Source organism: Somniosus microcephalus, chromosome 21, assembly GCF_052327205.1.
Source record: "Somniosus microcephalus isolate GS21.2 chromosome 21, FLI_Smic_1.0, whole genome shotgun sequence".
NCBI lineage: Eukaryota > Metazoa > Chordata > Chondrichthyes > Squaliformes > Somniosidae > Somniosus > Somniosus microcephalus.
The window spans coordinates 44,380,955-44,398,966 of NC_141007.1; the positions used below are offsets into that span (position 1 = coordinate 44,380,955).

General features: G+C 43.1%; 1 protein-coding gene across 4 annotated transcripts in view; it reads left to right on the forward strand.

Moving 5' to 3' along the window:
- Positions 1–18,012, forward strand: part of LOC147102756 (neuronal-specific septin-3-like) — a 299,156-nt gene that overhangs the window by 136,828 nt on the left and 144,316 nt on the right. For all 4 annotated transcript variants that reach the window (XM_085963518.1, XM_085963521.1, XM_085963520.1 and 1 more), the window contains one exon: positions 10,100–10,744. In XM_085963518.1, coding sequence (XP_085819644.1) covers positions 10,100–10,744 — 645 coding nt within the window. The remainder of the gene's footprint in view (positions 1–10,099; positions 10,745–18,012) is intronic.

Consider the following 18,012-nt stretch of genomic DNA (forward strand, 5'->3'; position numbering starts at 1 on the left):
AAACTACAGTCATTATCTGTGCACAGACCATTGTTATTATACATACATATCGGGTAACCCCTTCATCTCCTCCCCTCCCCCCTCTTCCTGCATTGAAACACCGAAAACTACAATGAGCAAAACACTTCTCTCTTCTAAGGTTGGTTGAACTGTTTATATTTGAGGTGTCCTGTGGCATTGGTGTTCGTTCATCTCCAGGTTGTGTTGGATTATTTTATACACTTTTTTTAACTTTTTGTGTCAAAACTGTTCAAATCCTGCTGTAGCAATTTTGTTTTCACATCGAAAAGCAAAATCACAAAATTATATTCATATGCTCACTTTAAAGAAATCTGAAATGGGTGTAATATTTTTAATGTTTTTGTTTTTAAAAAGAAAACAAAAAACACCTCCACTGTTGCTATATGCCATTGTGCTTCCTATTCTCTTTGGTCAAAGCGTTCTCCATTATCATCATCAGTGTAGCTCACTTCTTTGGTGATTTGTTTATCTTCAGCTTGCTGAGATGGGCAACCTCACCACACGAACAAACACAATGGGCCGAATGGCCGCCTCCTGTGCTGTAAGATGCTGTGATTCTATCTATTTGCCTACTTTATAGCACTGCTATGAGTGCCAGTGTGATCCTGGCAGCATTTGTGGCACAGTCCAATGGAAAAAAAAATCCAGTAAGAGTGGCCACCCACATCTCCTATGGAGGAGATATAGGAGAGCTCTGTTCATGCGTTCAAGCACAGAGTGCATCTTACCCACCTCCTGTACTGTGAGTGAACTTTCTAGTGAAGTGAAGAACTACTGGGACAGCAGCTCTTTTTTACACCAGTAGAAAATGTAGGGTGAAGAACATTGTTTTATAGCAGCATTGTAAATGGATTCATTAAGAATTCTGTTGGCCAGTACTTCGACTGAAATGGTGACTATAATCAAAGGAGCATGTTAAAATTTAGAATGTTCGAAACACCAACCAGAGAAAGTCTGCAGAATGGATTTACACTCATGGACCGGGACAATTCTTTTCCCCCTTTGGTGGGACAGGAGGCTGTAATGTATTATCGCGTGGTTTAGTATGAGCATGCTCAGTTCGCTCTGGCCTAATAAAGCAAGCACATGGACTAGCAACTCATCGTGTCTCTGTCCTTCATTTGTTCTACCCAATTATATTGCATTTTGGCGACGAGGATGGGATCCCAAAGCCATTTTTAGGAGTCATGGAAGGACACAATGTTCAACCTTCGAGTGGACAAGTTGAAGATGAATTTTTGACACCGAAACTGAAGTTTTGCGATGTTTTACCGTTCATCCTCATGCGGAATCTTCTGTGCTTCGCCTTCACGTGTATGTATACATAGCAACAGCAGCATTGATTCTCACAGGTACACAGATCATGTGCTGAGTCACTGTTCAATGAGATCGGGATACAATCATGGCCGCACCTACTGGATTCATCGGAAGCCTCAGCATGTATGACTGAGCTCGCGAACCAACCATTCAGCTGTTACATTGAGCAGATGGAGATGTTTCTTAAGGCCAATAACATTATTGAGACCGAAGGTGCATATGAGAATGTTCAAGCTCAAAATAAAGTAATTTGTGAACTGAAAAAAGCAATTTTTCTAACCGAGATTGGGCCAGATGACTATGGAATGTTGACAAACCTACTCACCAGGGAAAGCGACGGATGCGTCGTTTGAAGACATTGTTGAGAAACTCTAGGACCATTTCCACCCAAAGCTGTTAGAAATAGCAGAGAGCTATAAGTTTGGTATCAGAAACCAAAAACAAAGTGAAACCATCAGTGAGTACATTGTAGCTCTTAAAAACCTGTCTTTGCATTGTAGCTTCGGCACATTGTTGGATCGTGCGTTGCGAGGTAAGTTTGTGTGGACTGGTGGATGAGCGCACACAGTCCAAGTTACTGAACACTCTGAACCTAATAACAACAGAAAATGCTGGAAAAACTCAGCAGGCCAGGCAACATCCGTGGAGAGAAATTAGAGTGATGTTTCGGATCTAACCCTTTTTCAAACTGGAAAGGAAATAAAATAGATCGAAGGCAGGGCTGCGATAGAACAAAAGAAGTAAAAGAGACATAGAGTTATTCAAAACCAGACGAGATGGTAATAGGACAGTGGAGACAAAGGACGGCTCAGATTAGGTGTGAAGTGTACTGGCAGGATGGGAGACAGCTGCCATGTGGGAGAGAGGGAAAAAAGGAAAGGGGGGGGAAGGGAAGATCCAAAACAAAGGGGTGGGAAAAAAATATAAGTAAAAATGTAATAGGGGCTGAGGTTATGATCTGAAATTGTTGAACTCGATATTGAGTCCGGAAGGCTGCAAAGTGCCCAATCGGAAGATGAGGTGCTGTTCCTCGAGTTTACGTTGAGCTTCTGTGAAACAATGCAAGAGGCCAAGGACAGTGAGGTCCGAGTGGGAATGGAGCGGTGAATTAAAATGACAGGCGACCGGAAGCTCAGGGTCACCCTTACGGACTGAACAGAGGTGTTCCGCAAAGCAGTCACCCAATCTGCGTTTGGTCTCCCCAATGTAGGAGACCGCATTGTGAGCAGCGACTACAGTATACTAGATTGCAAGAAGTACAAGTAAATCGCTGTTTCACCTGGAAGGGGTGTTTGGTGCCCTGGACAGTGGGAAGGGGGAGGTATAGGGGCAGGTGTTACATCTCCTGCGCTTGCACGGGAAGGTGCCAGGGGAAGGGCTGTTGGGGGTGATAGAGGAGTGGACTAGGGTGTCTCGGAGGGAGTGGTCCCTACGGAATGCTGAAAGGGGAGGGGAAGATGCATTTGGTGGTGGGGTCCTCACCTTTCACCCCACCAGCCTTCACATCCAACGGATCATCCTCCGCCATTTCCGCCACCTCAAGTGATCCCACCACCAAACGCATCTTCCCCTCCCCTCCCCTTTCAGCATTCCGTAGGGACCGCTCCCTCCGAGACACCCTAGTCCACTCCTCTATCACCCCCAACAGCCCTTCCCCTTCACCTGGCACCTTCCCGTGCAAGCGCAGGAGATGTAATACCTGCCCCTATACCTCCCCCCTTCCCACTGTCCAGGGCCCCAAACACCCCTTCCAGGTGAAACAACGATTTACTTGTACTTCTTGCAATCTAGTATACTGTATTCGCTGCTCACGATGTGGTCTCCTCTACATTGGGGAGACCAAACGCAGATTGGGTGACTGCTTTGTGGAACACCTCTGTTCAGCCCGTAAGGGTGACCCCGAGCTTCCGGTCGCCTGTCATTTTAATTCACCGCTCCATTCCCACTCGGACCTCACCGTCCTTGGCCTCTTGCATTGTTCCACGGAAGCTCAACGTAAACTCGAGGAACAGCAACTCATCTTCCGACTAGGCACTTTGCAGCCTTCCGGACTCGATATCGAGTTCAACAATTTCAGATCATAACCTCGGCCCCTATTACATTTTTACTTTTTTTTTTCCACCCCTTTGGCTTGGATCATCCCTTCCCCGCCCCCCCTTTTTTTTTCTCTCTCTCTCTCCCACACAGCAGCTGTCTCTCTTTCTGCCAGTACACTTCACACCTAATCTTGCTGTCTTTTGTCTCCACTGTCCTATTACCATCTCGTCTGGTTTTGAATACCTCTTAATGTCTCTTTTTTACTTCTTTTGTTCTATCGCAGCCCTGCCTTCAAACTATTTTATTTCCTTTCCAGTTTGAAAAAGGGTTAGACCCAAAACATCACTCTAATTTCTCTCCACGGATGTTGCCTGGCCTGCTGAGTTTTTGCAGCATTTTCTGTTGTTATTTCGGATTTCCAGCATCTGCAGTATTTTGCTATCACTCTGAACCTAATGTTTGACATACCATGCAAAATTGCCCTATCTATGGAGATGGCATCTAAGAATGCTAGGTAGCTCCATTCAACTCAAGTGACTAGGTTTGGCGGTGGCTTTGTGACTGTAGACCTCAGCTGCACTAAAGTTGAGACCAAGTCAAAAGCATGTCGGTGAGCGCAGTTCAGTGAATTGTTATCGCTGCAATGGAAATCACTCAGCACAGTCCTGCCAATACAGAAATGCAAAGTGTTTTCACTGCCAGAAGCAAGGTCATATTTCAACAGCTTGCAGAGCTAGATCTAAAGCAGGAAGTAGGGACCATTCTAGTGGCAATGCAAAGCAGCGACAACAAAAGGGAGGAATTCACAACATTGAAGTGAACACACCTGATGTTGAACTAGGCATCTACAGTATCTATGCCACTAGCGGCAACGCTAGCAGTCATGAGAAAGACTTCCGTACAAAACTTTTGATCAACGAGCAATATGTTGACGTGTATCGACATGGCAATGTGTTGGTGGACTGCTGTATCGTGAGTAAGGACACACATGAGAGTAAGTTTAATCAAGTACAACTTACAAAGAGTACCATAGAGTTAAAAACCTACTCTGAAGAAATCCTAGAGACATGTGGAATGTACAGTTCAACACACTGACCAGTCAGTAAAGCTGCCTATTATTGTAGCGAGCTACAACAACAGGCCAACCCACATGGGCAAAGACTGGTTGAGAAAGTTTAAACTAGACTGGAAAACCATCTTCAGTGGAGATGCTTCAAAGAAGCGACTCGACACAATGCTGAACAAGTATGAAAGCATGTTCACAAACAGTTATGAGGGTATCACTGGGCATGACGCACATATCCACATCAAGTCCAACGTGAAGCCTGTCTATTGTAAGGCAAGGCCGGTCCCCTATGCATTGAAAAGTCAGGTGGAGCAAGAGTTAGCGAAGCTCAGAGAACGGAGTGCTAGTAAAAACTGACAAAAGTAAATGGACTACCCGATTTGTGGTTGTGCCCAAAGCAGACAAAACTGTACACTTGTGCGGTGACTACAAAGTTACTATCAACAAGTAGTTGACGATGAGCAGTACCCATTATCAATATCGCAAGATTTGTATGCAGCACTCTCTGTCAAAGATTTTCTCTAAGCTTGCCTTGTCGCATGTTTATGCTCAGCTGAATGTTGACAGTCAACAGTATCTCACTATCAACACGCACAAGGGACTGTACTCATACACCAAGCTGCCATATGGTGTAAAGTCCTCCCCCAAAATCTTCCACGCTACGATGGATAAGATTTTGCAAGGAGTTTCAAATTGCTTATGCAATCAAGACAATGTGCTGATCGCAACAAGCAGTGAGGAAGAAAATCTAGAAGTGTTAGATTTAGTGCTTCAAAGGTTGAATGTCCACATTATCAAATTGAAAAGGAGCAAATGTGCTTTTGTACAGCCCGAGGTTGTGTACTTTGGTCTGAAAGTTGATGCAAATGGCTTGCAACCAGTGAAGGAAAAGGTTGATGCTGTCATCAATGCTCCAAAGCCACAGAATGTGTCAGTTAAAATCTTCTGTTGGAATGGTCTAGTATTGCGCACGTTTCTTACCTGAGTTAGCGACCATGTTAGCTCCATTGCACGAGCTCCTCGAGAAGGATGTCCAGTGGAAGTGGATGAAAGTGCAGCAGGAAGCTTATGACGCTTGTAAGAAGTCCTTTCTAGCGATGCTCTACTTGTGCACTGCGACACGGAGCGTGAGCTTAAGTTAGCGTGTGATGATTCTAGCTATGGTGTGGGAGCTGTCATAAGCCATGGAATGGATGATGGCCAAGAGAAACCAATCGCGTTCACATCGCGAACCCTCACAAAGAGTGAAAGAAACTACGCGCAAATTGAAAAGGAAGCACTCGTCATAGTGTTTGGAATCAAATTCCAACAGCTCCTGATCGACAAAGTTTATCCTGCTAACCAATCACAAACCGCTCCTAGCAATATTGGGGCCCAAATCTGCCATCGCTGCAATGGCCGCATCAAGAATGCAACGTTGGACAGTGTTGTTGTCGCAATATGACTACACGATTGAATATTGCATTTCAAAGCAAAACTCAATCGCAGATGCCTTGCCCAGGTTGTCACATGAGGACTTGTGTTGGGAGTGAAGGTGAGATTTTCACGCTAGGTGCAGTTGACAAAGACTTTCCCATGAATGCAACTGAGATTGCAAATGAGACTCAAAAGGACTTAGTACTGAAAAGAGTGTATGAAAACACCTTGAATGGATGGACTGATCAGTGTATGGACACCGAATTAAAACCATTCCATAACTGTCACACTGAATTGTCTTGAGCAAGGTTGTATCAAGTGAAGAAACAGAGTGGTAGTATCTATTTCTTTGAGAGATAGAATTCTGGCCAAGCTTCATACTGAACATCCAGGGATCGTCAGTATGAAATCAATTGCAGGCAGCTTTGTTTACTGGCCTGGATTGGACAGTGATCTTGAATCACTTGTCAGCAAATGCAGCATTTGCCAAAATTGCAGAACAAACCACCCAAAACTCCACTACAACCCTGGTCATGGCCAAGTAGACCTTTTCAGAGAGTACCTGTAGACTTCTGTGAGAAAGCAAATGATTATTTCCTGGTACTTGTAGATAGTCATTCAAAGTGGATTGACATGAAACATATAGGTTTAAACAAGTCTGAGATAGAAACTGGATCATTTTTTGAGTTCGGAACCAAAACAAAACAGTCTGAAAATTGGTTCAACACCAAAACCTTCTTTAAGGAGATCAGGAAGGCTCCGCAAACCTGTTATTAAACTGGATTTGCAGTTCGTTTAAAAGAAAGAAAGCCAGGATTTATTGTTATGTGATAAATGTAATGCTGGGAAAGATGGGACCATAGTTCTGTTGTATTTGAGAGGGGAATACATACATTTTTTAAGGGGGAAAGCAGTGTAATGTATTATCACATGGTTTGGTATGAGCATGCTCAGCTCGCTCTGGCCCTATAAAGCAAGCACAGTGACGAGCAACTCATCGTGTCTCTGTCCTTGTTCTACCCAATTATATTAGAGACTGACTAAATTTTCACAGTTTTAATGTAACTAAAAGTTTTAATGTAAATACAAGGTGGGCTTCATAGTTATTCTGCAGGGAATGTGAAGTAAAACGAATGCTCAGCCTAACTTAGTTGAAATCTTAAATAACAACAAAGTGCTGGAAACACTCAGCAGGTCAGGCAGCATCGAGGAGAGGAGAAACCATGTCAACGGGGGAGATTTTGCCAGCTCTGGGGAGGCGGGTTTGGAGGCGGGACTGCTGGGAAAATGGCAGAAACTGGGAGCGGGTACCCATCCCGTCCCCAACCCGCCTCCGTGCCATCTTCCCAGGAGGCGGGTCCCCGACTCGCGCTGGGACCCGTCTCTGCGAGGTGGGAAGTGGATTACAGCCACCTAACTGCCTGTTAACAGGCAGTTAAGAGGATTATCCCCATTTTTCCAACAGAAGCGCGGGCTTCCCGACGTCAGGAAACCCCGCCAGGGTCAGTGAGGCGAGCAGTGGGTCTGTGGGGGTCAGAGGGGTCAAAGTGCGCTGTAGAGGTGTGTGGAGAGGTAAGTATGTGAGGTGAGTGAAAAGTGTTAGAAAAAGTTTACTTACCTTTGTTTCTTCCTGCAGGCTTCAATCGTTGGGGATCCGGAGGCTCCGGCATCTCAATGGCAGAGATGACAGAATGGCTGCTGCATTCTCCGATGCAACATCCATCTGCTTTCTGCTCAGGAAATAGGTTTGGTGAGCCTTGAATACAAGAACTCGCCAAACAACAGAGAATGTCAGTGTTTGACAGCTTTTCAAAGCTGTCAAACAATGACAATTCATCTGTCAAATTTTTGACACATGAAACGTCATACGCTGACGTTCTCTGTCACCGGCTTTCCCTTAATTGGCCTGCTAAACATGCTGGGCGGGCTTAACGAGGTCAATCAAGGGAAAATAGTGTGGGTTGGCCGGACGTCGATGGAGGTGGGACTAAAACCTGACTAGCAGCAGTCCCGCCTCCATCACGTCCCCATTGGCAAAATCACCCCCAACATTTGGGTTGAACCCTTCGTAGTTGAAATCTTGGTGAGGCATGGCACTAAAACTGCAATTTAGGAAAGGCTCAAGATCCACTGAACTGCAACCATTGCGGTCTAATGATGGTCAAGACTGGTTTTATTTGAACTCTTGTTCTCTAGTTGTGAGTCTGGTATCCGAGCAGAGGCATTATTTTTAACTTTGAAACTCTAGTTATTACATACTAATTTGATTTGATTCATGAAGGGTGTTCATCAGTTTGCTCTGTAAAGCTGACCTTGTGTGAAAACATTGAAACTCGTACCCTGGAAATGTTGTGATATATGGCAGCACCTGAAAGTGCCAATATCGTTTCTGAGACCAGCATTCCCACTAGAATTCTAATGGATTGAGTCCAATGATGTCGAGTATTTGAAAAATCAGGTCCTTTTTCCAAATCTTTAGGACATGGGCTCCAAAATTCCTGAGGTTATGATCCCAGTGCTTTGGCTGAGAGCGCACCCACCAGGGCCCTTCAGAGTTTACAGGGTCAGTGGAAAGGCACCTTATTTACATGGGACAGGCTGAGAAAGTGCCACTTTGGGTGTCTCCAGTGCCCATCTGCTCATGATTGCTGGAAACTCTGGCACCCCTCTGCCCTTATGGGAAAGGTGGGGGGAATGGCCCAATTCCAGGCTTGTCTGACCCCAGTCATGGTCCCCCTTAACCCCTGTGTAAAGGGGCTAATCTATTCAAAATTCTTTTTTGTTTATTTATTTTCCCAGGGTCCTGCTTGCTGGGCCTAGAGAGCACTGGTGGGGCCCACATCCACCCTGTAGAGGCTATACCTTTCCTCTCTGGGTTTCCCATGCTCCATACAGACAACAGGTCTCAACTGAGCCTGAGGAGTAGGGACTCCCAGTGTCGAGAGTTCTTGTCTTCTGCTGTCATTTGCTTTAAAAGGGCTGTACAGAGGTTCCACCCCTTACAAGGCAACCAGGGAACTCCTGATAGGAAGGAGACCTCGTGAAACTCGAAGTCACGTTGGGACACCTGCAAAACCTCCCAAAGAACTTCAGGGCCAGTAATCTTGGGACAAATGGAACAAAAATTAAGAGATTTTACATTGATTTCCTATTTAAAAACAGATATACATTTTATATTGCCTGTTACTATGTAATGTATGGAATATACAATAACTCTTGTAGACTGACAGTTTAGGAAAGAAAGCTGTACAAGAGGCTATGGAGCAGACGGAGTAAAACATTCTTGGGTGGGTGTTAGAAACCCAAACATGTGGGAAGCATAAGGGGGTAAATACATTTGTCAAAAATAGTTGCCCACTCCCTCTCCATTCAGCTAGAAACATAATGAAGAATAAATGTTGATGTACACTAATTTTTAGTGTTAGTAATTCATGGCCTTCAACAGCTTCTAAATGTGATGTGAAAATAAGCAATAGTATATATAGCAATGATTACTTGGAAGTGAATAACAAATCTGTAACCCAACTGAGGGACTCTAAAGGGATCATGAACATTGCTGGATTTCTGTGTGCTTCTGGTATAAGTCTTTCACTACATCAGAATAAGCTAATTGATATTTTCGCGAAAACAGCAAATTCTAGTTCATTTACAGTGAAGGATCATCATAGCTATAAGAATGCAGTCACTTTCAGGAATGGATACGGATATGAAATGGACCATCATGTTTGCTGGCATGAAACTAATTTTTTAATTTAGCTGAATTTGAATGATCACTTTTGAAAAGACTCCAGATCATTATGTGTTGTGGGTGGGGCAATGGGTTAGTGTATTGTCCCAACACCTCTGAAACTTGGGGTTTGAATCCAGCCCAGACTGGTGTGATGAAAGTCTCTTTGCTACAGGCCGAAAGAAGCCTGTATGAGAGGGGTTTGGTATGTCAGCCCAGTTCCTTGTGGGTATGAATCCTCGGCATAAAACTACTTCTAATTCAGCTTAATTGCCACCAATTTGGCAACATTTTGTCTGAGCAATGACCAAAAATTCTGCTCATCCCCTATTGTCCAGGAATCTGGTGGAACTATGAATTTGGGCTTGCAAGCTACAGTAGGATAGGCAGGAGATGTTGTCATCAAATCATGGAATAATGTTTATAAGGTGTGATTACCTTGTATGCTGGAAAATTGCAACAGTAGTAGAAAAATTATTTTGGTTCAATTAATGTGCTTTTTTTCTCTATCTCAGCTTTGAAGAGATCATTTGAGGTAGAGGAAGTAGATCAGCCGCCAAATCCCTCCATTCCAACAAGACGAATTCCGACTCCTCTGAGACCAACTCCATCATCTGGACACAAATATCAAGAATTGGGGGCAAAGTTTACAGATCCAACCTCAAAACAAGCAGAAGCACCTAATGCTAAATCACCAAAGTCATCTGTCAAGAGAATTGAAATTACAGGACCTAAGCACACAGAACCCGTCTCGCGAAGAGCAGAAATTTCTATCGACCTTTCTTCGAAGCAAGTAGAAGCTGCAAGTCATGGCGCACCAAAGATTGGCCTTAAAAGAGCAGAAGTGCTAGGCCACAAGCCTCCAGAAGCCATTCCTAGGAGAACAGAAATTTCTGGAACAAAACTGCAGGAAATTTCCTCAAGAAGATTGGAAACTGCAGGATCCAAGCTCACTGAATCCATTCCAAGAAGAACAGAAAGCTTTGGACCCTCCCTGACAGAGATATCTCCAAAAAGGGTGGAGATTCAAACACCAAAGCATCAAGAAACCCCAGCTAAGCAGGTGGAAAATTCAGTCTCTCCCCACACTAATTACCACCAGCAACAGGAAGTGCCACCAGAGAGAGCCGTTACTGAAACCAAAGTGAAGAGTCAGAACAGTGAGTAAAAGTTTAACGTGTTTTACTGCTCAAGAACGTCCACTCTTTCCTAGAATTGTAAGCCTTTATTTCAAGGGAACAATGTACCACTAATAGTTAACATTTTATATAATTTGCGTAGGTCTGAATAGATTAGATTTTGATGAGCCTTGCGTAAGATGTCAGAAGTATGATCAGATAAGCGATGGGGGTTTAATTGAGTCTGTGGCAGTAGCTGATGTAGTTGACTCTGAATATTTTCATTTAACAGTAGCAGCAGTGTTTGCTTAAATCTTCTTTCTCTTTATAAAAAAAAAAATGTTTTTTTTAAAAGGCTATAATTTATTTGGAAAGATATTTGTGATTGATAATTTGGGCCCAGTTACTATAATAGTTTGAAAGTTTTAGTGCCATTGTAGCAGTTATGTTTGAGTGGGGTGCCAGCTCTAATTCTTTCAGTGCCATTTTTTAGGTGTCTGTTTTTATAACTTAAAGATTACTTGAACAAGGGGGATCCGTGTGAAGCAAATTAGACTGATTTCATTGTAGCTCTTCCTGTGGCATTGCTTTTGGAGAATTTAAGTATCCTTGAGCAACCAAAGATGAGGTTTATGTTTTTTCAAAGTTTGTATAGATCCTGCTTTTGAAGGAATTTATTTAAATATTGCAAGTGACCTCTCAGAAATTATTTATTAAGCTCGACTAAGAAACGTAGGCAAATGGAGGAAATGACTGAAATACAGTGTATTATTCAGGCCTTCATAAAAGGCTATGGTTTCCTTGTTCCACTGCTAAATCAACATGTGCTGTATGCATTGTATTGTAATGTACTGTGGTGGTTGTAATGAGAGTAGTTGCATCAAATTTATTAACCTTATCTAATCCACCTTTCGAGTATAAAGTGTGAAACAATTCACATTGTACCTGATTGAGCAAATTATTCCTCCTTGGTGTTATGGTTGTACAAGGGCCGACAGAATATTGTGTGACACAGTTGATTAATGCCAAATTCAGGCAAAGGAAGTCGAGTCACAAGCACTCTGCTGAATGCCTCACTTCGCAAAACCACAACACCCACAATATTAACTGATAGAAAATCTCTTCCTGTGACACAGCCAAGTGAGCTACACCTGTTCTTCAGCCTTCATTTTGTCAGATCAGATTAATTCAGCATAATCAAAATGAACGAAAGAATGCTGCCACAAATTGACTGATTTATAAATTCTAAGTAACTACTGTTCCAAAATCTGTATATAGTGTAGAGAGGGGGCATTATTCGGGGAAAATGTATGATGTGTGGTTTTTGTTAACTCAAAATCTTCAAAATGGAGTATTCTATACTGATCACCTTCCAAGTGTTATTTAGGAGTTGCTCGGTTTTGGTATACTGTGCCATAGTGATACAAGGTGGTTAATGCATGTAATTCTCCACATGTTGAGTTTGTGATCGTGGCTCATTTTGTTTGCGAGAGATGCCAGGGCAAGGGTAAATGCTTCTCGCAAAGGTTGACTAAAAATTGTCTAGCTATTCACGCTGGGCTCCTCTGTCACACTGGTGAGCATCCAGGGTGGGAGTGACAGTCATTAACGCGATTGCCTGCCTCCACACTCTTAGCCAGCAAGTGATGCATAGTGCTGTGGGAATGACCAAATAAATGGAGAAAAATATAATTTTATGTGAAATTTGAGCTCGTAGATATTAGTGGTGGTAAACTGAATATGTTCCCACTTTATACAGTATTGGACCTGGTCACAAGTGGTTTAAATCTCCTTCTGTATTTCTCCCAGTGTGCCTTAACCCCAGCCTCTGATAAGCACCAACTCCTGGACCATTGCAGCATTTCATCTTGATGTGTCTTGGTCAGTCTACAAGGAGGTGAAATTCCTCTCGTCAATAATTTTAACAAAGGTCAGCAGGGGTCTACAATGGGATCTCACTTTGCACTCGCGCTGATTTTCTCAGTAAAAGTTACGCTGCCCCATTATTATTCGCTGTTGGAATCTGGGTTTAAATCTAGCTCCGATAAATGGGATGAAAGCTGCCTCTTGTTTTTTCCAAATTGCTTTGTTCAGTGCAAAATTCTGTGTTAATTGGCACTAAATTTCCCCCGAAATAAAATTGGCTGTTAATAGGAAAATAGAAAAATTGACACACGTGCGGTGAGGAGGGCTTTTCTGAGGCTGAGGCAAGACATGTTGAGCTGAATAAAGAAAGCGTTGCACTATTTCCAGCACAAGTTGTACACGGGGACTTTATACTGAGGCTGGGTGGCAAATGTGCAGAAGTGTTCCATTTCCAGTACTAGCTTCCTTCAGCTTGATGAGCACAACCTTCTCCCTCCCCCCGCCGCCCCCCCCCCCAGAAAACCAATTTAGAGGGGGGGAAATGCCTGTGCGGAGAAGAGAGCATTTTTTTAGGTACTGTAGCCAAGTGGTTATAGTGCTAGGTTGTAAATTCAAATCGCATCATGGCAAGTTGTGAAATTGAATTCAATAAATTGGGTCATTTGTGGACTGGCACGAGAAAAAGATGAGCATGAAAGCTGGAAGATTGTTGTCGATCCAACTGGTACACAATCATCCTTCAGGGAAGGCAACCTGTCACCCCCTGCCCAGTCTGGCCTACGTGTGACTCAATCCCACATTGCAGGCTGAATTTTGCCGGCGCTCAGAGTGCAGGTTTAGAGGCAGGTCCGCTGTCAAAAGTGCAACGATTGACAGCGGGTTGGTATCCCGCTGTAAACCCGCCACCTTGTCAGTTTCCCAAGTGTCGGGTCTGTCATCCCTGAACAGACCCGACACCAAGCGGCGGGTCAGCCAATTTAGATACTTAAAAGCTTATTAAAAAGTAGCTAAGAACCATTTTTCCATGTACTTAATCATTTTACCAGGTTTTCAACGAGGTTCCTGGAGAGCGGCTATTATGTCAGGTAAGTATGTCGGGTTCTCAGTGACTGTGGATTGCTGTGAATAGGTGAAAGCTGCAAAAGTGGTGTAAAACCTACCATTTCACAGCTGTTCACTTCCCAATCTTAGAAGCTGAAGCATTAATGATTTGGAATCCACTTTTAAGCTTTATGCACTTTTGAAGTGTTTGGAGTAATCTCTCTATCCACTGTCACCACCTTGGAACAGCCTATCTCAACATTGACAGATTACTTATGTCATCTCAACCTCACCTGCCATCTATTCCATCAGCATCGGCGCCCTTGGAAAAAATCTCACCTTGGTCCTCAGAATCCCAACACCAGCAGCACCAACATCCATACCAACCTTCTCTGCAATCAACTGATGCTGCACTGGACACAGGGCATCATCACCCATTCACATTGCTGCCTGGGACGCCAGCGATAGCCTCACCATGGCCAGCTTTGCTTCATTTAACACGTCTGCCACATGATGCATCAGGTTGGCACCACCCCAGCACCATAAAGCATCCCTACAATGCCCAAGCCATTCCTTTCACACTCATCGCCATTTGGTGGGGGTGGGGGGGGGGTGGAGAGAATGTGGGTGGGGGGGGTGGAGAGAATGTGGGTAGAGAATGTGGGTAGGGGGGGGGGGAGAGAATGTGGGTTGGGGGGGGGGCAATGTTATGACTCTCAATTCACTGCAACTCACTAAGACACTTTCAAAGGTGCACACAAATCTGTCCAAGAAGGCAAAGTGGTAACAATCAGGATTTCAATGCTTGACAACACAATAACAAAGTTTACAAGGACATTGTCTAAAATACCCAAGTGCCTACCCTTGTGTGTTAGTTGGTATGATTGCACTAGGATGAAGGTGAGTGTGAGGGGTGGCTAGTGAGATGGAGAAGTGATAATGTAGATAGAGAGGGATGGGTGGAGGTGCAAGGTACGTTGGTGAGAGTAAGGATGTTCAAGGGTAGGGTAGGGAAGGCAGAGTGATGGGCATGTGTTTAGTGGCACAGGAGGATGAGATTGAGTGTGGCTTTGCAGTAAAGTTTCGTGATCTTCTGAGATCATTGAAAGGTTTGCACCACTGCAGCCTGGTCCTCCTGACGACATCCCAGCTTTTGTCCTCCTGTGCAATGTGCAACCAGGCTGTGTTGATCTCCTGGGGAGGTCTCTTCCGCCCATGGGACGGGAAAAGGACCTCCCTGCGTGCAGGGAGTCATGGGAGAGCCTGGGTGCAGCCGTGCACCTTTGTGCAGTGCTTGTCAGTGTTTGCAGCACCTCAATGCTGTAGAACACTGACAGCACAACTGTCAAAATCAATTTGGACATGGCCCCTTTAAGGACACCGACTGATTACATCATCGAATGACGTCCTCAGACCTGCTTCCTATTAATTGGCCGGGAACCTGGCAGGGCGGGCTTAAGAAGCCCAATCAATGTAAAATCTTGTTGGAGGCTATGATCGAGACAGATGCCAGGTCCCCACACGCCACGGATGTCGCCCACCGCGGACTCGCTGAGGTTGGAAAAATCCAACCCTATGTGATTGACATTCATGCTTTCAGGGCAACTAAGAATGAGCAATAAACACCGGGTTTCCAGTGGCACCTACATTCCATGAACAAAAAAAATACATTTAGCCCTGTTGATGAATCAGCCAAGAGGAGGATTGGCATGGTGTCACTGAGTGTTAAAGGGCTAATGTTTCGAGCATAGAGGTGAGATTAAAATGTACGTTTGACACCCCTTTCCCCCCCCCCCCCCCCCCACTTTGCTTGCTTGCTTTCTTCCTTGCTACTTTTGAGCTACACTGGAGTATTGAGGCATCAAGCAGAAGCTGTGATGTTTCTCTCTGAGGGACCTAAACTAGAGCGGACAGTTGGCCTGGAGACTGGATATCTGGGATCACTTCAGCAAAGAAGTGCTACCAATGCTGGGGAGACCAAAAATGCGACATCATTTGCCAGATTTTGTTTTAAAAGAATAAATTAACTCAAAGGGGAAATGAGTACACTCGAAACACTGACCTGTACACTCCAGCAGCAGTGCTATGAATTTTGTCCCATTGTTGCACATCCTCAGAAGGTCAACCCAGACCTTTTCGCTTACTATTTAAATATGGTCTGTGGTGACCGTGACCATTCACATAGCAAAGAAGCGCCTTGATCAACTCTAGTGCATAAAAGATTAAAGATTCAAATGATTGAAAACTTGTCACATGCAGGTAACACTGTTTACAGATAACAGATTAAACCTACTCAGAAACTCCAGTGAGGTTCAGCAAAGATCAGATGACCCACCCATCATGTTTGGACTGGTATCAATTTGTTGGGGGGGGAGTTGGACTCATTACAAATTCTTTAAACAAAAATATTTATATTGAAAGCCTCCTTTCAGGTTTTTGTTTTAAACACATACTCCGATTAATTAGTAGGTATTGTCTCCCTAAATTTCAATGACTCAGTTACTTGTTATTTTAAATTCCCCTTTAATATTTGTATTCTAAGGCTCTGTCAGCACAGCAGAAGGGTGGGGGTGATCTGCTTCACACACCTCTTAAACTACATGATCAAACAGTACTACAAGTATCACAACACTGGAAGAGGATCCTCCTGATCTTCCCTCCCCTTGAGAGAGAAAGTGAACACAATTTGAAAGCTCTCTTTTAGCAGCCGCGATCATACTAACTAAGACTTCAGAGGGCAGTTAAATTTGAGTGTTAGTTGGGCCAAGGATTTGGTTGTGGAGTTTCTGAAAGATATTTTCATAATCAGCATTGAATTTGTACATCTCCGTGCTCCTAGAGGAATCCTGCTTCTATAGTTAATTTAAATCGATAAATGGACAACATATTGGAAAAACATATTTTGAGTGCATTTTCTCTCCTTGTATTTCCCTGAGGGATACATCCTGGATTCCAGCTGGCATAGTGCATAAGAAGCTGCAGAAGTTTGAGTGGCATACATCATGGGTAAAGGGTACTGAGTGTTGACTAAACTGCACTTTCTTATTTAACATAGATGTTAGTCGGTTTGAGCAAGATCAACATCAGGGGAACATCTCAATATTTAAAGTGTACTATGATGTCCTGTTATAAGACCTTGTCCTTTAAGTTTATTAGATGATGCAGGATTGTTTTTCCTTAAGTGGTCCAATTACTTAGCTTCCTTCATTTGCAACACAATTATTTTAATTTATGAAATATTTCCTCTTGATGCAGTTAGAATTGAGTCTTGACAAGTTTTCTCCCAGCTTGCACCTACTTCAATATAAAGTCTCCAAATTAGATGGAGTGTCATTCTTTGATTCCAGTAGGTGAAATGTCTCCAGAGTCACTAACCGCTTCGTATACAGAAACATGTGTAATAATGTCTTTGGTAATGCAAAAGTTACATTCCAATAGATAACTACAAAAGATAACCGTATCTACAACAGTCCAAAGCTGCCCTCAAGTCAACATGGTAAATTTTAAATTTGGCCTTTGGCTTTTTCAGGACCCGAGTCAAACTGAATTCTGCCCAGTACCACATCATAAACTATCCTGAAGATAGGAACTTTAATGTAAATTTAAATGTGCCTGATATCCTACTGTAAATCACCCAATTATAACCAGAATGAGTGCAATTTCTCTGTTCAAATTTAGCCTGGTTTTGTAGAAAAGCAGTCAAACTATCTTTTTGTTAGATCACAGAAAACCTCGAATCTACTCGGACATTTCCTCCTTTTGAATTTACTGCACTTGATTATAATAAAAATCTTCAGTTACTTCGTTTTAATATGTTGTGCGTTTTCAATTAAATAATTTCTTCAAAGATTTATAAATTGCTGATTTCTTGGTCCATAAAGACAAGTAAAAAGATTTAATATCCTTATACTTTACATTTTATGAATCCACATAGCATATACCTTGAGCTTTGGCTGCAGTAAGTAAAATATCATCCAAATCTCTGCCCAACAAATGTAAAAATAACGAACATCATCTTTTCCTTGGCTGCTAAATGCCATTCCTCCTACTCTCTCTAGATTTAAAGTTGTTTAAAATTTGATTGCAGCCAGTATTTAATAAACATTTTCTTTTGCTCAAATACGTTTAATGCTGACTGAGGTGATAACGGATAGTATTGAAAGCTAAAGCATTTATTTTAGCTTACTTATTTAATATTGAATTTATTTAATGCAGAAAAACTCTGGGAAGAGGAATGAGTAATGAGTTGACAATCTTGGAGATGGTTCATAAAAGGGCCTCTTTAGAGGTAACTAAGATGCTTAACTGGATAGCGAAGGTAGACCCAAAACAATACATTCAGATACACTGGGCAGCAGGACAGGAAGGCACAAGTTTGGATTTCTGAGGGCAAATTTAAGACA